Source organism: Anabrus simplex, chromosome X (genome assembly GCF_040414725.1).
Source record: "Anabrus simplex isolate iqAnaSimp1 chromosome X, ASM4041472v1, whole genome shotgun sequence".
Taxonomy (NCBI): domain Eukaryota; kingdom Metazoa; phylum Arthropoda; class Insecta; order Orthoptera; family Tettigoniidae; genus Anabrus; species Anabrus simplex.
Genome location: NC_090279.1, coordinates 36,273,422 through 36,298,439, shown reverse-complemented (window position 1 = coordinate 36,298,439; position 25,018 = coordinate 36,273,422). Strand labels below are relative to the sequence as shown.

At 39.6% G+C, this 25,018-nt stretch overlaps 1 protein-coding gene across 1 annotated transcript in view; it reads right to left on the bottom strand.

Moving 5' to 3' along the window:
- Positions 1-15,657: 15,657 nt before the first annotated feature.
- The window catches only part of LOC137503195 (uncharacterized), a 51,763-nt gene continuing 42,402 nt past the window's right edge, over positions 15,658-25,018 (bottom strand). The window contains exon 5 of the mRNA XM_068230707.1: positions 15,658-16,236. Within this exon, the coding sequence (XP_068086808.1) occupies positions 15,856-16,236 (381 nt within the window). The 3' untranslated portion in view covers positions 15,658-15,855. The remainder of the gene's footprint in view (positions 16,237-25,018) is intronic.

The following is a 25,018-nucleotide window of genomic DNA, read 5'->3' as shown; positions in this document are numbered from 1 at the left end:
CCAACCATCTGCATTAAATAATGAAGCAAACAGAGAGAGATTTCTATATTACAAGTAGGCCATAGAATCACATGGAAAAGGTACGACAGAAAATCAGTATGCCGGAACGCTAAATTAAAATATTATAACACCGTAATTAAGCCTCAAACATTGCACACGTCAGAAACCTTGATCAGTGGAGAAAGATCATTATCTAAAATGATCGAAAAACATGAAAGAGAAGTCCTCAGGGAAAACATGGCCCAGTATGCATAGGAGTGTGAATGAACAGGTGGTGTCCGGAATTATATCAACATACTGAGAAAATATCAGACACAATATTTGCAAAAGGTAATTGAAGTTTGATTGCCATATTCAAAGAATAGATGATGAAAGACTGACTGAAAATATATTTAATAATGCCTCCTCACTACGTCAGAATAACTGGATAATCGAATTGAAAACGACCTTCAAGTAATCAACATACCAGATGAAATTATATGGGACACGCCTAGCTTTAGAACGTTGGTGAACAAACATCATTTTGCTGAAAACACAAGATGAGAACACAGTTACACAGAAGGAAGAACAGATGATAAACACAAAGAGGGAAGAAACTCTGGCAGGAGAAGAAAGCACAACCATCGGCAAAATAAGTACAATCGCGCTCCTTAGTGCGGCAAAACATTTTGAAATAATAATAAGTAATGAGTAATAGTTACCATCCACGTGATATGCTTTTTTGTGAAGTGTCAGTCTGCGATACATTTATCAGGAAGTGATAGCTCGAGGTTTGGTCTATTGAGGTTTGGGGTCTATGTTGGAGTCAGTGTCAAATGCGTCTGGAGTATTGTATTTCCAAGTGAAGTGAGAAACTTCGTAACTGTCCATAACTGTCGGTGGTAGATAAGTTCTATTTGTCCATGTAGTTATGAAACCATACGACTCAGTTTGTGAGACATGCTCCTAGTAGATACTCCAGAGGTAATAGTGTAGATAATGCCGAGGTTTCTTTGTAAAAATGCTCCAGAGTTTCTTCCCTCTTTGTGTTAATCATCTGGATCATCAGGATGGAGTGTTTTGAAATATGGTAAGGTCCATTGTTTGAACATTGAATAGGATCCTATATCCAGAGGGATTCTTTGTTCATCCAATAACTCCATTAGTACCAGTATAATGCATATCAAATTGCACAGATCCCATTAGACTTGAAATCATTCGTGATGGCAATAATGTTGACCGATAAATTCTGATAATACAAGGATTTGGACGAAGATTTGTGCTGTAGTAAAAGGTCATCCATGGCGAGGTTTGTTTGCTCACTTGTAAACCAGTGGAACGCGGCAGATATAAACCTGTTTGACGAGATAACAGGTGTTCACGTTTAAATGAGGCGGAACCTCTTTGGAAATAGAGGGCCGTGTTACAACATTATTGATGTTAAAATAAATGGGGAGTTATTTGAATTTCAATTCTACTGCATAGCAAATGTTAGAGTGGATTCTCAGTAACATTCCCGAACACTTGACTATGTATTCTAGTTTCGATGTTTCCAAAACACAGTCACAGTACGTATTGCCACTGAGCATTCAAATAAGTACTTTGGTGTCAGAAGGTTGTCCTTAGATATTAAGATTTCCATTTCTTGATATATTCGTGGTGCAGCTAGGTATTATGACTGCCGATGGCATGTCCTTCAGTGGAAAGCAGGATGGTGGTTGAAGTGCATGGAAGGGATTCTTGGGATTGCTCGGCCATGCTAGGATCGTGAAATTATGTAGCTAGCCAACTGCACCTAGATGAGAGGTGAGTATTGTAGTTTCACACGAAGAGTCGGTACCACATGGTATTCCGTAAGATGTAGTAGCACCCTGCCATTAGTCCATGTGCTACCCATGATTTATGGCCATGTTGTTCATAAAGGAGTTGTAATATTGTGTGTTTACATTTTAGTAGGACTATGTAACTGGACGTAGTTGAATTCCGTGACCTATAATATGTAAGCGTTACACATGAGTCGAGTTTATTTTGGGGTTTGACTGAAGGTTATAACGAAATGTTAACAGTAGTTTTCATGAATTTATTTCAATCACTGACTTCAACCTGTTCTTGTGGTTCATCGAAAATCATTCATTTAATAAAAATAATAACACTACTTTATGTTGTGTAATTTTACGCTATTATTCACTGGCACTTGAAGTCCACTTGTTTTGGAGGGTCACTTTGGTCATCACGCACGTTTAATTAACTTCAACGAGAGGTCACTTTGGTCACCAGGCACGTTTACTCAACCTTAAACATTAATAAAGTGGGTGACCATGATAGCTCAGTGATGTGCATTCGAGGTTACTCAGATTCCACTGAGTGTCCAGGTATCTCGTCCTACGCTGATGGACAGTTAGTGGATGGATTAAATTAAAAAGGTATGGAAAACACTTCGTGATATTTAGACGATCGAGAAATCGGAAGCATAATGCACAGTTGTTTATGGAGCTGAGCAGGTTGAATCTCATGTTGATTTCTAGTTAACCATAAACTGGTTTTCCGTAAATAGCCCTTCAGGCTTTCTTTTGCGGTGAATATTAATTTCAACCCGAAATCGTCCAGCCGCAGCGTTATATTAATGTCACTGACCGCCGACCACTGTTTATTGCCATATTTGTAAATACACCCGCCATCATAATTCATTGTCTTTTATTGAATAAACATAGTCAGATTATGTAAGCTTTGAATTTATATAGGCCTTCCTTGATACCAAATAGTCATGTTTGCAAGTGACAAAGAGCCATTAACACTCCCTGAGACACAAGAGTTAACAATTCATGCTGAAGACCTGCAACAGGCAAACATCAGTTTGACATGAGAAAAAGGGTTCAGTATTCAGTATGTCCCTTCAACACATGCAACGTTGAGATATAAGAGATTTGTAGTAACTTCCTTTTGGCTCCATAAGAGAAAAGAGAGAGGCCGATTCTCTCCCACCAGGTAAACAAAAATGGAGAAAAGTATACTGCAGCTGTCGACATACGAGTCCCTTTGAAGACGCACCTCAAGAATTACGCGATCTTCATGAATAGCTATGGGCACTGAAGTAGAACTTTCAATCTGCATTCAGAACCGGCTAACAGACACAATATTGTCGTACAAGTGCCGAGGGAGCATGTACAATTTTGAGGTACTGGTCTATTCACAATTAAAGGAACACACGACATGTAGGAAGGGGGAGCACAGGTGTGTTCAGGTTTCAGCAACAATTTCTTCCAGATTGCATTAAGGGTCCAGGTTTCTCGTCCTATGCTGATGGACAGTTAGTGGATGGCCTAAATTAAAAAGGTATGGAAAACACTTCCTGATATTCAGACGATCGAGAAATCGTAAGCATAACGCACAGTTGTTTATGGAGCTGAGCAGGTTGAATCTCATGTTTTCTAGTTAACCATAAACCAGTTTTCTGTAAATTAACTTCAGTGAGAGGTCACTTTGGACATCACGCACGTTTTCTCAACCTTAAACATTAATATAGTGGGTGACCATGATAGCCCAGTGATGTGCATTCGAGGTTACTCAGATTCCATTGAGGGTCCAGGTATCTCGTCCTATGCTGATGGACAGTTAGTGTATGGCCTAAATTAAAAAGGTATGGAAAACACTTCCTGATATTTAGACGATCGAGAAATCGGAAGGATAACGCACAGCTGTTTATGGACCTGACACTTATGTAGTAGTTATTGGGACATTAAGCAAAATAACATTATTATTAAACCACGTGCGGCATAATCACTTACTTATTCCCTTGAATTATTTATTCAAATGTGTGACTACTTCTTTCATGCGCTTCTAGTCTTTTACCACTTTTCTTTGCCATATGATTCTTTTGTGTTCATCCGGATTACTTTTTATCCTCGCATCTGGATGGCTCCCCAACGATTGTTGATGACCACACTTCCATTTTAGTCCGAAAACAGAAAAATGGTCGTCCATGGTTGAGAAGAAAGCGGTAATTCATGAAATGTCCTTTGCACTTTTTGCACACAGACCTGGCATTATGTTACCTGAAAATATTCTCTCAGAGAAAATGGCACAAATGGATGGAGCGCTGTCCGGTGTACATTTTGAGGTGTGCAGAAAAGGTGCCGTTCTAACTGAAGAATTTATTACTTCTCTGCTGTGTGCGACCGCATGTGCCTCGCTACATCTCCGGAATTGGAGAAGGTCTTGTGGAACTCCGGACACTTATGTAGTAGTTGGTGGGACGTTAAGCAAAATAAAATTATTATTAAATCAAGTGCTGCTTAATCACGACGTGACGTAACGCTCGTGCGCCGTCTCGCCCGTGTGAACAGACAGCGTGGTGCTGCGTGCGAACGATTTGCCAAGAAACACGTAGCAGTGCAGCATCTCTCCAGTATGGTTCACATGTGCGTGGTTAACCCTGCATGATTCTCTGAATATTTTATCGCACTACAGAGCACTCGTGTGTGTTCTGATCTGAGCGGTTAGAGTGACCTTCTTGGCTGAATATTCGTCAGACATTACACCAGTATACTTTCCCGCCTGTGTGATTCCGCGTGTGAACTGGTAGGCCACTTTTCTGGATTAGGTATTTGCAACAGATATTGCGGCAGTGCGCCTTACGCCCGTGTGAGTCCGAATACGACGTGCTAAGTGGGATCTCCTGCTAAATACCCTGCATCAGACATTGCAAAAGATGGCTTCTTGTCTGTGTGAGTGAGCATGTGAACTACTAGGCCGACTCTGATGATGCTGAAGAATAAGCTACAGATATTGCACCAGTATGGCATCTCGTCTACGTGTGTCCGCATGTGAACACCTATGTCGCGTTTCTGGATGAATGATTTGCGAACATAATTCACCAGTGTGGCTTATCGCATGTGACCTGTTAGATGGACTTTCTGGCTCAAAGAATTCCCACATACGTTGCAGCAGTATGGCCTCTCATCTCTGTGTGTCCGTCCGTGACTTGCTTGACGGATTTACTGCTGAATTACTTGCAACGGACATTGCAGCACTATGGCTTCTCACCTGTGTGTCTCCGCACGTGAATAGCTCGATAGGCTTTACTGCTAAAGAATTTGCCACAGACATTGCAGGGGTATGGCTTCTCTCCTGTGTGAGTACGATTATGGTCTATTAAATGACGTCTCTGGCTAAAAGATCTCCCACAGACGTTACAACAGTATGGCTTCTCGCCTGTGTGAGTACGATTATGGTCTTTTAAATGACTTCTCTGGCTAAAAGATCTTCCACAGACGTTACAACAGTGTGGCTTCACGCCTGTATGAGTCAGTATATGATGAGTTAGTGTGTTTTTCTGAGTGAATGATATCCCACAGACATTACAACAGTGAGGCTTTTCACCTGTGTGAGTACGAATGTGACCTGCTAGATGATGTTTCCGTCTGAAAGACTTTCCACAGACGTTGCAACAGTATGGCTTATCACCTGTGTGAATACGAATGTGACCTGCTAGATGATGTTTCCGTCTGAAAGACTTTCCACAGACGTTGCAGCAGTATGGTTTCTCGCCCGTGTGAGACCGCATAAGGTCTGGACGTTTCCTGAACTTTTCGTGACATACGCAGCATTCGGTAATAATCCCACCTGTATTCAATCTCGTGTCCTCCGTCAGCATTTTCCTCCTTGTAATGCATTTATCAGAAAATCCGCACACTTGGAGCGGGTGGATCCTGAGTTGTTCCGACAAGCTGCTTCGGCTACCAAACACCTTTCCGCAGTAATCGCACTTGAATGGTCGATTATCCATGTGTCTCTTCAGATGTCGCGAGAGGCCCAACTTCCCAGCCAGGACTACACTGCACACACTGCACCTAAAACTAGGTGATCCGTTATCTGGACGTTGATGATCTCTATAGCTCACCTCGGGTCTCGATCTAAAGTGACAAATTAAAACCATGTGACCAATAGTTCAACAGCCAACTGCACTAAAACTCTCATTAAAGGGACTTCCTACTGGACATTCCAATCACTGATATCCAGTGCAGAGAGCTCGTTACTCATAAACATTACATTCCTGAGAGTAAACATTATCTGAGGTTAAAATTCAAAACCTCTCACTTGTAACGAGAATGTGTTGCGTCTTTTCTTAATCACGATATCACGCGCAAGAAACTTGTCACGATTTAGAAATATACGAGTTAATAGACCTCGTTTAAAAAATGCATGGGAACTGGTCCAGCCTAAAAGGAGAAATACAAGCTCTTTAATGCAGCATACATTATTCTATTGAAAACCGTTGTCTGTTCTCCTACATAAAGGATGGCATATGCTTCGGAGTTTTGATCTTGTTAAACCACTCTGCGCTTTGTGGCAGGCAGGTAATAATTTTTGTAAAGGACCTCGTTGTTGAGGTTGTTTGAGGGAATGTCAGTGTTGTAGATATTAATAAAGTTGAGAACATCGTTTGCCGACATTCAGCAAGATCTGATGAACCATGGCTAATCTTTTATGAATGTTATTTTGTCACACAAATATACATATTGTATTTGTACATTGTTATCATATCACATTAGCATTCTATTATGTCACTGTGCGCTTTTCCGAAATATGTATCTTTGATGTGCAATCACACAGAGCCAACTTCTATATAGGACGGTATGTTTATACATGGACGTTCATACTTACTACCATGTACTACATCAGTCTACGTCCTAATTGCTGTATTTAACACAATCCCAATGCAACACGGAAACCACTAATCCTGATGAAATTCTGGAAAAGCTGCAATATAACAAGTATACGACGGCTCTCTCCCTAGCATTGATACTGTCTTTTCTCCTCCAGATACTGCTGTTATAGACATTATGAAGGCAACACAGAATATGGCTTTGGTGGTAGCGTTTTATTACTATGTTCTATTATCCTCAATTTGAAACCAAACGCAACCTATCAAGCCCTTGAATATCCTTACAAGTATTACTTTAACAATACAGCTAGAAAGAGCATGAAAATCAAGGCTTGAGCCAAAATTCGAAATGACAAGATGTTGAATTGCACCGTAGTGTATATTGCTGCAATGAAAAGGAAGAAATGAGATTTCATTCACTTCAAAAGATCACGGACAACGTGATTATTTTTAGTGGATTGATAGCATAGTTGGATAGCATCCAATTCTGTGCCTGTCTCCCCACCGCAGAGTAGTTCTACATATTCTACGAAAGAAGGGCGAGAAATACAAATTTATTGGTTAAAGATGAGATCCGCTTACAAATGGCACATGGGAAAATCGGTCACGCAGGCTACAATATATCGTAACATGAACTGGTACTTTCCAATTCATGCTGTATGCACTGAATTCACATGGCCCAGTCGAATATATGACTGGCTCACAAGCAAAGTAATGGGACGATCGACAACGTATTGTTACTGCACTCTTAGGAGAAAATAAGTGGAAAAATAAAAGGGGGACATTGATTCCAGATATGACAGGCTAGACCTCTTGATCATCTCACAAGATATTAATGTTGACACCACTAGACAACAGGGGGCAGAAAATACGACACTGTATTATATGCCATACGTTTTGTGGCATTTCACGCCAAGCAAAAGTGCAAAAGTCTGCAACCGTTCTTCTTTACGTGATTACGTGATTCTTGTGACAAGTCAAGTCCACAATTAGATCTTCAGTAAAATAATGTTTCATTTTGCAGTGATAAACATTCTCCACGAACCAGCTATATTGATGTAACACGTGGTACGTCCCAGGTGACGGATACGGGTTCCCCACTGGCCTGCCGATGAACTTGAGCAAAACATAATAGCTCTCGCGTACCAAACACGTACAAAGTCTTAAGTGGCAATTTTGGCGGAGATGGAAACTTTCGGTAAGGAGCAGTTGGCAGAAGAGGTACCCAAAATTTCTGGAAGTTAATGCAGAAAAGAGCTTAGCGGTTCTTCTCTAGAGGAGCGGCTGCAAAATGAGTCTGATCCCTATGTCCGGTGCTGCGTTACTACCTTATATCATGAGCTCTAAAATGCTACAAGACAAGCCGGCCGTAAAATAATACCGTCACATCATTACAGAAATATGTCTCATGGTATCGGATCCAAAGTTAGTGCAGCCTCTGGAAGGGACGCGCGTTGGCAGGGCCCAGCCAGCATGAAAAGTATCCAAGGGTTACCGTCACACGGGCTGTGACGGCTAACTAAGCGAGTACCCCCATTCTGTATCCAATAATTGAACTATGACTGGATGAAGTAGCAAATAAGCCACTGCACTTGAGAGAAGGCTTATAGGCATATGTGAGGTGCGGGAAAAAAGATGGAGTAGAGAAAAGTCATGGGAAAAGGGGTGCGGTTACTAACTGATGTACAACAGAAGCCGAAGAACAGCTCATGGTGTTGACATTGTCATATCAGCTAAATTTGACGGTTCAGTCTCCGAGGTGCAAAAGTGTGACAGTCGCTTGATGTAACTCGTCCGCATTGGGGACAGAAGGAAATTCTAATTTTTCAGCGCAAAGCTCCACAAACTGACGTGCGCACGGAAGCCGGAGATGCGTTCTGGGCACTGCCTGACAAGAAGAACGCTGACTATCTTATCGCTGCCGCTGATCTGAATGGACGTGTCGGACCGAGGAAAGAAGAACAAACAGTCCAAGGCGTTCATGGAAATGGAGAAAAGAACGACGATGGCCAACAAATTCGCGATTATGCAGAAAATGATAATCGCAAACACACAGTTTTTTTTACAATTTGTTTTACGTCGCACCAACACAGTTAAGTCTTATAGCGACGACGGGACAGGAACGAGCTAGGAGTGGGAAGGAAGCGGCCATGGCCTTAATTAAGGCACAGCCCCAGCATTTGCCCGGTGTGAAAATGGGAAACTACGGAAAACCATCTAGAGTGGGAACACACGGTTCAAAGAGAGTGATATTCATCTACTCAGTACTACGGTGGCTTCCATCCAATTCGCATTGACTACATCCTTGTGAGAGGATGAAATCTCGAAGATGTTTTATAGATAACAGTTGTCCCTTATTAAATCGTTGCGTTGTAACAACGACCAGTCATCTAAGCTGCGGACAAAATCACCAAGAGCCCAATACTTCACAGGAAATAGACAAATTGGGATCAAATGGTTGCCCCTGAAAAAGAAGACTAACGTCGTTGCAAAAGTTACAGAGTCACAAATCACCCTATTTCAAGTGAGCCGGACTAAACTGAAATACGCCTTTCGCTCTAATCCTGGAACTATTAAGTCAGGGCGACGACAACGAAGGATTAACCATGACATATGGTTAAGGAATGAATATGTTAAATATGCAGTACGGTTGAAGAAGCTGCTGTACCACGAGTTCATGCTCGTTGGAATGCCTACAAATCTTTGAGGTAAAAAAAAGCAAACCGGTAGGCAGGTCTATATGTGAAACTTGACATGCGCGAATTCGAGCGGAATTTTTAACGGCAAGTCCAATCGAGCCATCGCAAAACGGCAGAAGTCCAACGTTTTAACGGCATCAATGAGGAAACAGACGATTTGCTACTGGACTGGCGGGAAGCGCGAGTACACCGGCGGAGCTATTTTGACAACATTTTAATCATGGAATTTCCGTATCTACCAATCCTAATCACCTCCGCTGTTGAAGGTCCAATGTAGGAAAATTACGTCACTAAAGTCCAGGCTATGCTGAAGGAAATGAAACCAGGGAAAGCCATCTGCCCCGATTATCTTCCAGCAGAGTTTTGTTTCTCTCAATGGGGGGATGCAGCAGTGTGGCTAAAGCAAGCTTTTCAACTATACCATCAAAGTGGGTCAAAAACAAACTGACTGGCGACGGAGTATCCATTCAGAAATAAGGGAAGCCCTGCCGATTTTTCTAATCACGGCCCGATCATACTTCTGAAGCACGCAATGGGAGACTTAGAACAAATCTTCGACAAAAGGATTTGCGATTTAGCCGAACATACAACAAGCCAAGCTGGATTTGTGTAAAATTGTGGCGCAATAGGAGAAACCCGCGCTACCAGGCTGTTGCTTGAGAGACACTGCGAAAAGAATAAGAGTCTTCATCACAAATTTCTGGACCCTGAGAAGGCCCTCCATCGGGTACTGCATAACCTAATCAGTCAGCCTTACACGTACATGGCATTCCAGAGCACCTTGCTGAGAGGGTATAATTGCTCTACAAAGAACAAATGAGTTGTGTTCCTGCTGCCGCAGGAGCGTCTGATGACTTTCGTATAACTATTGGAGTCTATAAAGGCCTCGCCTTAACACCACTGCTGTTCATTCTTGTGATGGACAAAATTACCTCAAACCTGCACAGTCCAATACCATGGACACTTCTCTAAGCAAATGACATCATTTTGGCTGAAGAGAATAAGCTTGATCTGCAGCGTCAAACAGAAGACTGGAACAATCGACTAGCGCAATAAGCCCGCGCGTCAACAAGAACAAGACAATATATTGCATTACATCGTTGCATGTTGACGTTGAAGATATAGCACGAGTAGGGATATTTAAGTATATTGGCTCCACAATCTATGATGATGGCCGACTTACTGATGAAGTCAACTTGAGGATATACAAAGCCTGACTGAAGTGGAGAATGACAACAGGCGAACTTCCGAACTTTGGACGAAGGGCCATCTCTAAAATAAGTTCTAACGAACTGATATCTATCCTATCGTTATCCATCCTGTCGTTTTCTATGGCAACGAATGCTGGCCAGTTCTAGAGGTAGAACGCCAACTAAGAATCATGGATACGAAGTTGCTTAGGTGGAAGGCTGGCATAACTAGACTGGATCACATTTCAAATGATGTTATTAGAAAACGTTTTGGCATTGCACCGATCCAGAAGAAAATTAGGGAAAGGCGTGTGCGCTGGTTTGGGCATGCGTTGCGTGCAGAGGACGATATATTGGGGAAGTCAGATTATACACAGAAAGTCGGTGAAAAGAGGCGCTAGGGACGAACCAGACATCATAGACTGATAAAGTGCACAAAGGCCTGAAAGTTGGAAGGTATGGCCCGAGACTGAACTAACTGGAGTCAATGAATCACAACACCGGATCCTGCCTCCAGGCAAGACTAACACTAAGGAAGCAGAATAACAAGAAGCAGATTGATGAATATTCGGTGATAAAAATGGAATGCAATGGATATTTTACACATCCTAACATTCAAATTAGTTTATTTTATGTTCAAATTTTTTCCCCTAAAGCCTATGTCCGATTTCTATAAAAACTTATTTTCACAAAATAGTGTTTGAAACGCTGAACGCTTCTGGATTTCGTGTTTAAGTGACTCCTATAGATGCACTGTAAGGAAAAACCTATAACTCAACAAAATACAAAATATGGGTATATCTGTGTTAAATAGGAGGGACAGTTTGAAAATCCGGTGAAATTCTATGAGTACCAACAAGCGGGGAGTCCGTCAGTGTATTCTAGCCTGAATAGAATTTCGCAATTCATATTTCTGCTTACATACGTCATAGACAGCAGATCAGTTTGTTATTTTCGCTCCGATCACGTCTATAAATATGAAGACCATGGAGGAGTGGCACAAAGTGGTCAGCTCAGGGCCATGTGACACTCGACGCTCTAAAGCTGGAAGGAAACCGCATATCTAAGTGGTTAGTTCAGGACCATGTGTCTCTACCCAAACGGAAGTAAGCCTCATCACTAATTATTTATATCAGGACGATGTGTCTCTCCACAAATGGAAGGTAATCTCATCACTAATTCGTAACCTCAGAAATGCGTGTATCTCCACAAGTCAGCAATTAGGAAATTTTATGAATCTTAAAACCTTTTCTTATCTTCTTCAATACCAAAATGGCATGGCAAATATTTTAGACATTTTAAAGGAAGTCATTGAAGTTGCGGCATGATATTTGTAGACTGCTGAAATGAGAGTGAGGAAAAAATAGCGCCTGAGGTGAAATGTACAACAAAGTGGTAAGTAGAAGATAAGATCCTGTTGACAATATCCTTCAGAAGCATCTAAAATCTATGATGTACGGTGGACTAAGCTACGCAGACAATGGACTGTTCTCTGCCATATATGCCAAGGAAAAAGAAGACACATAAAATGCATGTCGCTTTGCTGGTCCGAGAGTGCCTCTGCACAAAATATGTTTAGAAATTAGAAAGCTAATTTAGACTCCATCAAAAATTAGAAATATGCATTTTGTGTGTGAAAAGGATTCATAAGCAACATTTTTACTGGTGATCATAATACAAAATCGTCCTCTAACGCAGCCTATTGTGTCCTGTTAAACATGAATTAAAAAGAAACAAAGAGTGTGAGCTGGTACTGGGTAGTTCTGAGGACTGACACGAATATTTCTTGCCACTTGTTGTGAATGTACAAGAGGAACAAATCAATGTGTCGCATAACAGCCGAGTAGACACTAACCACCCATAAAATCAAATAAACCTTTCAGAATTCTTAGTTTCCATCACAAATCTGGTCTGAAGTCAAACCTTAGGCTATGACTAGCCATTGCAGGACGTCCCGATACAGGGGCTCGGGTAAGAGCACCAATCCGAAACTATACAATCATTTCCCAGTGAGTATCAAAGATCATTTCACACAGTAACCAATAAAGGTGTGACAGCTAGAAATTAATTAACAATGTCACAACTACAGTTCAAAAACACTACAGTGACAATAATTGTTTTACAACAGGATATACACTTGTGCTACTTTGTAAGAACATTATATCACTACGTCATTTACCTATTATTATTATTATTATTATTATTATTATTATTATTATTATTATTATTATTATTATTATTAGCATAGGGCAACACATTAGATACATATGTACAAGTATATAATATTTACAAATATACACAGACAAGAATCATGTTTTATAGCAGTTCTGTCCAGCTGGGTGATCCACTGTATGGCTTCCTCTGTTGGTTCCAAAAAGTCACTCGGGCTACCTGTGTAGGAACGTCGTGCACATTCACTTACAATATGGGGATCGTCTGCCGAGATGCACCACAGTCGCACTCTGGTGATGAGATATATTTCCACGTATGAAGAGCATCCCTGCATCGTCCATTATTTGTTCTCTCCCGATTCAGAGTGGTCCAAATCTTACATGGTAGATGATATTCACCAAGAAGATGTTCACCAGAAAAGATGTTGTGTAAGGAACTGTCTGTAGCAACTTTCCAGCGACTTCTCCATTCTTCTAAAGGGTGAAAATTCCCATCAGCCAATGTGACAGCATCATGCAAAGATGGATGTCGTGACTTGAACCTCGTTATCTTGAGAACAGGAATATCATCCAGTTGAGGGTTCATTTCTATCTTCTTGAACTGTCGAATGGGAGCATTTGATCTTCTTAAATCAGGCGGCATTATGCCTGAGAGAATTGGGAGCCAATAAAGGGGTGTGGACTGGATAGTACCAGATATTAACCGCATGCTAGCATTCAGTTGAGTATCAATGAGTCTTGTATATGGGCTATCCAGCCAAATTGGTGCACAGAACTCAGCACACGAGAAAAGACGTCCCAATGCAGAAGATCAAAAAGTCTTTGCTGATGAACCCCAACTTCAGCCATACAATTTCTGAAGGATAGTATTACGTGTTTTGAGCATTTTGAACAGATTCACAAGATGTTGTTTGTAAGATAGTGTGCGATCAAGTGTAATCCCCAAATATTTTATTTGGGATAGCTGCTGTGCCGAAGTTCATGATGACAGTTACAGTCCCTGATGTGTGTGGAGTTATGTTACCCACCGAAAACGCTTCTCCTGCGAGCATGTCAACTGCGAGCAGCGGGGAAGTGAGACGTCACATCTGGAGAACTTGGTCAAGGTTGTACTACGTCAGACGACGGAATGTTCTATTCTTTTCCAGCATTAATGCCTTCTAAACGAATTAAGATATGAAGAAATGAACTACATCATCGCGTAGCCTAATTTTTTACAATCATGATTCCTAAGTTTCAAAGAGATCTGTTGAAAATTATGGAAGATATTGCCCATTACAATTTCTTCGGGATACCGAATAAATAGGCAGGCATTTCGCTTGTCAAGGCAGTTCACCTTGTACCACAGCCGAGATCGCATCACCCCTCGAAACAAACTTTTACGGTTACAGAGGGGGAAGATAAGTATAAATGGCGCCCCAGACGTATAGGGGCCGATCTGAATAGCATATTAGGGCGCATAAGAATAAATGACAATAAGATGTGATAGGAATCAATCTGAATCTATAGTGAACAAGTATAAAATCAATCAGCATAAAAGACATTTAGATGATGCTCAGACTTTCAGAACTTGACCTGAATAAGTGTACAAATAGATCTTATAATTATTCTAAACTGAAGTACAGGAATTTTGATATTCAGGTCGTACTAATTTAAGTGCAGTGATAGAAATATCAACATCGATCGTGTGCTATTTAATCAGAGTAATCTCGAATCAACAGACTAATTCTGAACTTAGTTGAATTCATTTAAAAATAATACTTGGTAATATAAAGTTAATGAACTACCACACATATTTCTTTCAAAGTGCTACAATTGGACTAAATTGATTTTTGATGTTGTATGTGAAATATTTGCCAGTGTCTAAATGATTATTTTACAAACTGTCTACCATTGAACATTAATGGTGATATTTTCTAGTTTTCAAAATGCTTGATTATAACTTGTATATGGGATTTTGGTCAATTATAATATTGTCAAAATGGAAAACATATTAGCAGCCATTGAAGCTCTAAAAATTAGCCTAAATGAAGAAACAACAGAATCTAACACCAATTGAGGACGACGTATTCAGGAATCCAACACTAACTTGGAAACTCTTCTTCATTGGCTGTATGGGTTTCCTGTATAACCACAAAATCTATCTTATTATCCAGAAAAACTTTGGATAGGTAGTCACATTTTGTTCTACTGATGCTTTCTACGTTAAGCTGGAAGACCCAGATAGAAGGTCCAATGTTTCTTGTCTGGTAGCTCCGAGAAAAGCTATTTCCATGAAATACTTTTGTCATTGCTGGGAGATATTTAGAAAGATAGGTCCAGCAGCCACAATTATTGCTTTCTTAGTACCACCCGGGGGTCACACGTAGGGCACTTTGAGGTTAAACCTACGGACATGAAGCAATAATGTAATCGCTATTTATCTAATTTTACGAGATAATAAATTCACTTTGTTAAAGAATTTTGAATTTTTTAGGCAAACTGCACAAATTTAAAAATCCACTTGTAGCTGTCCATTTGATTAGTTTATACTAATTGCGTAAGTATGTTTGCAATCAACACACTACAAGCACCTCACGGGCAATGAACACTAAAATGAATCAGCAAGTGTGACCACAACACTGGATCGAACATAAATTCAATACCACAATTTTTTACGCTTTCAACAATGCAGAAGTTTTATTTGAAAACTATGATATCGAAGATGTAGCACTACTGATCTGAAGGTTTCATTTCTACAACACCTTATCTGCTTTGGCGTCCACAAATGGAGGCATCTGACTTCACACACTAGCGAACAGAAATGATAACAAAAAAGGAATCTAACCAAATAATTTAAAAATGACATTCTCTGAGTTATCACATTATTGAACTCAGCCATCATTATATTGATTAATGAAACTAATTATGTTAGTTAGGAATAATTTTATTGTTTACAATGTACATAAAGCTTAAGAATTTTTGAATTTGTAGATTTAATTTATAATCTACAAACATCACTTTTTCTGTGTGTCACTGTTGGTATGAACGTATAAAAAACTTACTCAGAATATCTGGAGGCAAGAATTTCAGATGGCATTTCAGATGATAAGAATGTGATGAACAAATGATGCACAGACAGCGAAAGAAAGAACAAATTTTCCATAGCTGCTTCAAGGTATTGTAAACAAATACACTTCAAACTGTCTACCTTTAACAGAGATTCGTTTTGTAGATATATATTGAATAAAACTGCATGATGGAACATTTAATATGATCTTAAAGTTCCTGAATATTTTAGATAATTTTAACTTATAACATTTTAAGATATTTGTGTTTAAATGTAACCTTGTAAAGAAAGGATTAAACTGATCAAAATGGCAAGTTTTGGAGATAAACCAACCACTACTGAACACAACTGTGAATAGGTACAATATATCCCATATTGTGTAGGATTTGTAGTGTACGTACTTTCTTCCTTCTTTGATGTACGACAACAGCTGATCATCAGTATGTTCCTCTATGAATATTTCCTCCTTAGTATCTTCAGAAGTCTATAAGTAAGAAATAAGAAAAGTAGAATAAAGAAGTAAAGGAATAAAAATATGTAGGCCTAAACAAGAAACAGCTGAAAAAATAATTCTTAATGGCACAAGAAAAGTATACTTATTTATCTCCCATTTGTATGTATGTATGTATGTACGTATATCAGTCCGTCAGCGCTTCCGCTGGTGGGATCCTCAACAGCTCTGCCATCAGCTCTCACAGATGGCCTAGGCATCACTGAAGAGGCATACTAGGGAAATGAGGAGTGAGGTAGTTTCCCGTTGCTTTCCTCGCATCTCCCATTTAAAAATATATAATGGAAAGGAACAATCAAATCAAAATCACTTTAAATGCAAGAGAGGTGTCTACCTTGGTGGCAAATGGTTTACAAAAATACATTATTATCAAGCAGTAAATGTTAAATGAACAGAGAAGAAAACAATTTCCTCCAATGCAGTATTACACAATTTACGCTATTTTTTTCTATTAAGCACACAGCTCGTCCTTAATAAATGTATATAATTTACAAAATTGTACTCATAATGTCTTCTGTATTACAAACACAATCAGCACATATACAACTTGTGCAACTACTTCAAATAATAATATACAACTTCTATTACATTAAAATTTACATTGCATTTATTTACAGTAGAGTCTCGATTATCCGACTTAAGTGAGACCTGGAGTACGTCGGATCACCGAAAATGTCGGACAATACGGAATAACTTTGAAAATGAACTAAAACAAATAGGAAGGCTATACTGTACTATGTACTATGTTTTACGGGACTCTATTTGACTTATTAATTCAATTGTACAGTAGATGCAGTACTCTTTTCTTACTACGCCTGTAACCAGGTGCAGACGTCTTGGCTTGGGCTGCAAGAGTTTTGATGTCAGCATCTTGAAATTTAGCCCAGTCTCATCACAAATAAAAGTCTGATCACCGGTTTATCCTTCAGCAAGAATTTTTCTTGAAATTGTCTTTTAAATTTCACAACCTCATCGGATTTAGCTAACTGTTTTCCTCCACAGATATTAAGCTGTCCAATATCGTACCGTTTTTTCCACCGATCAAGCCACCCAGCACTAGCAGTAAAATTAGGGTCCCTTTAGTAACCTCCTTCTGGATATACACCGCCATTTCTTGCAGAATGGGGCCAGATATTGACAAGCCCTTTTTCTGGTTTTTCGTACTCACATTTTCCATTGTTTTTTTCTAATTTTCAGTGCATCACTTGTTGCTCTCGTAGAGCACCACTTTTCAATTTATTCCCTCGTATGTTTCCAGTCTCCCACTGTAACACGTCCAACACCATAATCTGAAGCCATTTTTTGGAGAGTTTCCCCTTTGTCCAGTCTCTTTAACCCACTCTACTTGTCTTCCACAGAAACAATCACTTTCTTACGTTTACTCGCCATACTCACAGAGGATATGAAAACTACTGTATAACATCTGCACCCAACCAGTACTACATTGAACAATCCTACCGCATGACTGCCAGTGCTTGTCCCACAGTCGCACCCTCCACACCCCGTGTCCCAGAACTGCATCCACCTCAAGTTCAAATTAAGACTACCAGTGTCGGATAAGATGGAGTGTCGGATAAGCGAAGGTCGGTTGAGCGAGACTCTACTGTAATTTTTTTTTACCACTTTTTGAAACCTAACTTGCATAACGACCTGCTGCGTTTTAACCAGAGACCCTTATGCCACTGCTTTTCAGACAAATGATAGAGAGATACGAACATGAAAAGGAACACACTGTTGGATAGCAGTAGACAAGGTAGCATAGAAAACGAGGAGCACTTGTAAATATATAAAGTTAAAATTACCTACATATTTGTGAATATTCAGCAGAGTATATGTACACATACATGTGTAATAAATACAATCTCCAAATCATTACGCAAAACCATTCCTTGCTTCTGTTTCTCTTTCTGTTGATCCCTATTTCTACAATGAATAGCTAATTTCTTCATCCCCTTATATTCACATCTCCCTGTTCGCATCTTTCTATGCATGACTTGACTTGTCACTTCTTGTTCATTTCCATGTTCATATACACTTTCTTTCCGAAAAACTTCACTGTAATATCAAATAATCACACAGTATTCCCACCACTTTCCCAACAAGTGGACAATGCTTAAATCATAAGCATAGAAATAACCATCATCAGTCTCTGTGCATCATATTAGGACCAAAAAACATAAATCAGTCAAAGTCCCAAACAATGAATGAATCAATCAAACAACAGCATTTAAAGCTGTTGGTTGTTTATGTAGAAAAGGATTGCGACAATATATGAAATAACTCCCATGGTAAATTATTTCAATCACTAAATCATCTTTCTATAAGTGAAAATTCCCAAAAATTTGTCCCCATGAATTTCTAACTTCTCTTCCTACACTTAAAGAACATGACTTAAATGTATTCATCAACTAATGTCAGTCCAAGCCATTTCTCCAATGACATCTCAGAATATTATCTTTAATGAAACAACTTGTCTCCTTTCTCCAAGTCTTCCCGGCTGAAACTTTGCAACATTGCAACATGTCTGCAACACAACTATTTTGTTAGAAATTACCCGCAAGAAATAAGCTTTTTCTGTGGATTATTTCCTGTTCTCTACTCAAGTAATACTGGTGATGGTCTCATACTATCATTGCTGTTTTGCTAGAGATTTACATGCCCCCTCCTTTACAACCCTAAATAACCTCATAATCATATTAAGAGACCTGTAAATTTGATTTTCAATATGTTTATATGATTACGACAATGAAGATATACACTTATTATGAATAACTAGGTACTTACAGAGATCCCCATGAAGAACTTTCACCCCATCAACACAATAATTAAACCAGAGAGGACTCTTTCAATTTATAAAACACAGAACCTGACTTTTCACCCCGTTTACCAATGTGCATCTTACAATATTGTCAAGGTCTTTTTGCAGTTACAATCCTGAAATTTATTTATTACACAGAGTCTCATTACTTTTTTCAGTTCATTATTCATATTGTTCATATATATCAGAAAATAAAGGTCTCATAGTACTGGCCTGTGGGACCCAAACCAATAATTGTTACATGATGAAATAAAGCTTCACCTATTCTAATGCTCTGAGTTCTATTTTCTAGAAATACACCAGACGTGGCCAAATTTTAATGGTAAAAGGTATATTTCTATCTTTATGTAAATTATCGACCTTGATAGCCTAATCCTTGAACAAGTTTGGTGGTAAAGTTACCACTTGGGATATCCCTGTCCACACTATTGTATTTTTTCATACAGTGGCCACAGTGAGAACCACAATGTAATTTCATTATTCACATGGTTTTGTGTCACTTTTGTTAGTGATGAACATGTTCTGTTGTTCATCGTCTATATCTGCATATCGTTGCTGGATGGAAGTAAATAATGTGACCTATTGTTAAGACTGTGCATTCTGTAAGTTCCATGCGTTATTGATACAATTCACGAGTTCGGTTGATATGTCTTAGGAGTGGTTCTGGAGAACTGTCAAATTTTGAGGTTATGGGGAGACGAAAGGACCTTTTGCCAAGAAAGGCATTGTCAGAGAGCTACTTGTTGAGAAACATTATTCACAGCAAGAGATGGATTCTAGGTTGCAAATATCACAGCATTCTGTTAGTAGAATTTTAAAATGTGAAGATAAGAGGAAGACAAAATGTCAACAACGTGTCGCAAACTGTGGACGAAAGTAGAAACTAACCCCAAAGAGGAAGCAAAACTGATTAATTTGTCAGTAAACAACCGCAAGGTTAGTAGCTTGGATTTACGTAAGAAATTAGAAGAGTATGGGCCATTGGTATGAGAGCTCTTTAATGCTAGAATGAGAGCAAGACGACCTCAAAGAAAAGCGAGGATTATTTCTACTATGGCTGCAAAGAGGTTCCAGTGGGCCAAGACTCTCCAGAGTTGGTAATCTGATGAATGGAAACAGGCAAGTTCATGACAATTACTGTAACTCCTAAATTTTCATTCATTATTCCATTATAACCCAATCTAAGTGATGTAACCGTACAGTTAAGTAAATGTATAAACGTTGTCTTTTAAACCGTACAGCTTACTGCATTTAATGCTAGGCTTATTTGTTTTATTTATTTCGGGATTTTTAGTGACGAATCGGTATTTGCTGTTGAAGAAGAGACAAGTCAATGTGTCAGACGAAAAGGAGGAGAAGCATTCCATCCAGACTGAGTGAAGCATCCATCTTCAGTGATGGTTTGGAGTGTGTTTTCTTGGTACGACTGTGGACGATTATATATTGTAGAAGGAACTATGAGACGTGAACAATATAGCATTAAGAACCCGTTTTATAGCTCAGGTGCAAGAGTGGTTTGGCCAAAGTGAATTTATTTTTATGCAAGATGTGCCTCCTTGCCACTAATCCTAGAAACAGTCCAGACATGAACTCTATAGAACATCCTTGGGCGATATAAAAGTCCGAAAAACGAATATAACGACAAAAAATGGCTGTATTGAGAAGCTCGTTCAGATCTGGCGCCATGATGACGATTTAAAGAGTCAGTGTCAAATACTGATTGAGGGTATGCCTAGTCTAAGCAAGTCACACATGAAAGCTAAGGGGTGCTTACCAAATATAAAGTCATCAACTTAAAAATGGGTAACATCTTATGTTTTCAATTCTCAATTTTTAATGGTTAATAATTTGGCCACGTCTTAATAGTCACCCATTTAGCCACTATTTTATCTATCCCAACCACACTAATTTTTGTCAGTAGTTTACCGAGGTCTACCCTATGAAAATCCTTAGATATGTCAATCGTGACACATCTGACCACGTGAATCTAATATATCTGCTATATCCTGCTGGAATCTACAAGATGAGCTTCAGTGGAATAATGTTTCCGAAACCTGAACTACCTTCTATCGAACCAGTCGGTAATTTCGCAAATGTGTATAATATGATCAGAAATAATGCATTCCAAGAGCTTGCATGCAACACCAGTCAAGACGACTAGTGTGTAGTTATTGGCTTCATGTTTAGCACATTTTCTTTACACAAAGGTTGCTAATATACTAATTGTTCCTTTATCTGGTATAGCTGCTTCACACATACACTAATCAATAACTCAAAGAATTGACTTTCGTATATGCCCAGAAATTTTACCAATCCCAGCAGCGTTCCTAGTTTAAAAAAATTTGTATATTATTTTTAATGTCTTTTTAGAGTAGGTCCACGAGGACATTGCAAAGTGATTTCAAAAGTTTGGATGTAATTGCCAACTGCGTCAGGTCTGCAGAAGGACACGAACATACATTGGTGACATATCCTATGCCCCACGAGCGATGGCTGCGATGCTCATTTGCTGGTGAACGGTGTTTTCTTTTACGTTGTGCAGGACTGTAATGCCCGCCGACTAAAGGCGTATACACAATTCCATGTTGTGTAATTGCTACTCCATACCATTCAACACCGTACACATCAACAAGACGTAGTACCATGCAGTATATTCTGAACTTAAGACGTAGTGTTATCCATCAGTCACAGTGTGTGCCTGTGAATTCCCTTCATCTCATCCATGCTGCCTTTTATCATAATTCGTTCTTCAACAACTACCCCACTACCAGTCAATAGGCAAGATCCTAGGTACCTGAAACAATTTGGACGGAGACATTGGATGGTTCGGATGACTCCAAGTATTCACTATTCCTTTTGTTTATTCTAAAGTTGTATTGTGAAAAACAGGTATTCAATATTCAACTTGATGCCGCAGTCCCATTCCGGGTCTATCAGCAAGTGCAACATAAGAGAGTCCTACAAACACTCCTTTCAGGTCCCATGTGGTGGTGTCCATGCTGAGGACAAAGAGAAATGGGGACAGAGTGTACATTGGTGTATACACCAATTTTCACTGAGAAGCTCCCCGAGACGTTGACAGCGCAACATACATAACCTCTGGTATTCGTGTGTAGCATCTTGATCCAAATTATAAGCATTTCTGGTACACCATGGTCACGAGTGCAGACCAGACCACACGGTGTCGAATACGGTCGAAATTTATTTCAGTATCAAGGAAGGTAATGTACACTACCTGCTGATGCTCTCAGTGCTTTTCAATTAGCATTCTGGCAGTGAAAATTGCATGAGTTGTTCCAGCACCCTTAATGAAGATGCACTGGTTAGCAATAATGCTGACGATTTCACCCAGTCAATAATGAAGGATACTCTCAAAGATATTCTCATGTACAATTGGGGATAATTCGGACGGTAATTTGCACATTCTGCTGAATCGTCATTTTGCTTCAAAATAGGCACAAAGATGTTTACAGCGCAATGACTGGGAACAGAGCCAGAGTCAACTCTTTCAATGAACAAGGTTGTCAGCCAGTTGATAATGAGTGCTTTAAATTGCTATAATTTCCAGAAGTTTGTTGGAAAGTCATCTGGTCCTGGCGCTTTTTGGTTCTTCACACTCCTAAAGGTACTCTCCACTTCCTTTGACGTGATGCAAAAGATGGGACTTACCATCTGGAATAGGGTGATGTGGTAATTCAATGCAGGAAATATCTACAAATTTTGTTGCCAATGTTTGAGGATTTCTTGTTTGTCCTCTAATCACTGGTCATCTTTGCCTCTACTGTACACAGAGTGCTCAATACTTGTGTCAATTTTGGTCAGATGGAAAATAGTTCTCTTCTCCTTCCTTGGAGTTCAGTGGTGTACAGTGTTTATCAGAACTATACGGACAAAATTTAAGGATGCTGCTCGTTTACGTTAAGAATAATGGTTCAATCAGACTGGCGGGGAAAATTATACTTTTTGAGAATACAGTTTTAAATTGTTACTTCCGGGTGCGAGATTCAAACTGACGAGCTACTGCCGTGTTTCAGGGAAGAGAAGGGTAGGGAGGAGTTGTGGAGTGTATGATGCAGACAGTGATAATGCTTCGTGCGTATGCAAAAAATCCTCATACGACTTCAACAGGATTGTCTCTAACAGGCAATATCCATAGTTCATTTATTAAATAGCCGTAACCGCGCACACAGTTACAGAGCACACTGTATTTAAGACACACATGTTAGTCAAGGAAAGCACCAGATTGTTTCTCTTCTCAACTGTCTGTCGCATCGCGACTGTGTATTCGTTCACTCATAACATTATAAATTCAATGAAATACTGAACGAAGGAATCAACACGCCCAACGGTTTGATTACAGTAGACGTTCTATATGGCCCCCTCCTATTTCGGTGCATAGATCACAATAGTGCAGTAGTGAGTGCCCTTTGGACTCTGCCCAAGATGTGAAGTGTGTGGCGAACGGTTTATAAAGCTGCCTGTATTCTTTTCTTTCAATGGGGATCACATAGTAGTCAATTTGTTTAGAACAAACTGTTCACTGCCTACCGGAGCTCGGAAGCGACTATGGGTAATGAACGTGAAACTTGTGCATTCGCACCGAGAATTACTTATGCCTCCCACTTTTCACTTCCCATCCCTTCCCTATTCTGACGCACAGCAACGGGCAGAGGCTGACTCTCTGGTATAGCAAATACAGTAAATAATTTATTTCCTAAAAAAAGAAACATTTCCCCGACAATCCAACTGCACCATCATCCTCAACATTACACGAAGAGCATCCCTGATTTCTTTGTCAGTTCAGTTCTGATACAACTTGTACACAGGTCATTACAGTGAGTGCACCTCTATTCAGCGACAGATTTCCTAGCCACACGTTCGGCAAAGACAATTCTTTCCCTGTGTTGTGGAGTCTTTGGTGAAAGCCAATTTATATAGAGTATGTCTTTGTCTTTTTAGACACTTCTTCTTGCAATGGAATCAGCCATAAGAACGTTTGATTTTCAATACAGTAGGAACTAGGTTATGTCGCACCCAATTTTACTGTGATGGTTGCAGTGAAATATCTGTATAATGTGTTCACATGTTGTCAATTGCATTCAGATCAACGAGAGGAAAATTTATGCTGTCTGCTATGGTCTCCTTCTAGTCTTTAAGCTTCCACCACTTGATCTTCTCGGGGACATTCATCCCTCCACCTCTACGATGCATAGAGATCCTTCAATCCTCTATGCCTACCTTATGCAGAGGTGGTACACAGTCAGTTGATATGACATTCACATCCTTTGTTAGCCCGAGATCAAGGTGCTAAACAACGATAAGGTCAATTTGGTTGCTGCAGTCACCACAAGTGAAATCTAAAATATGAGTTCCATCATCATATTAGATACCGAAGGTATTACCACCATGGCAGCTATAAAAATTATTAATGTGACCAACATGCGCATTAAGATCACCACAGAGAAGTGGAAACTCATCTTCAGGACACGCTGCAACATGATCTCGTAGCTCCTGCCAACGTTGTTCCTTCACCAGGTCATCACAGCCAGACTATGACACAGAAAACACAAGTTCGAGAGGATGCACTGTCGAGTGTAATTGACGTAAGGCTGTCTGAATAGCGCTGAACCTCAGCAACTCAATCTTGTGGGCTTGCCCACACAATGAATTCAATAATATTTTTGCCCGATGTAACCTGGTAGTTAAGTTCATAGACATCTCTGATGCCATGAGATTTCTGGCCTTTCCAAAGCAAGAAACTTACTAAATAATTAACATAGCTACTCTTCAATTCTAAACCGGACTTACATTATCCTAATTACAACGGGTTAACAGGAATAATAGAATTTTAGTGAGAACTAAATTTCTAAGGAGAAATCTCCCATAGAATGAAAAATTGAGTAATAATACAGCAAGAATGATATGTAATAATAAAAT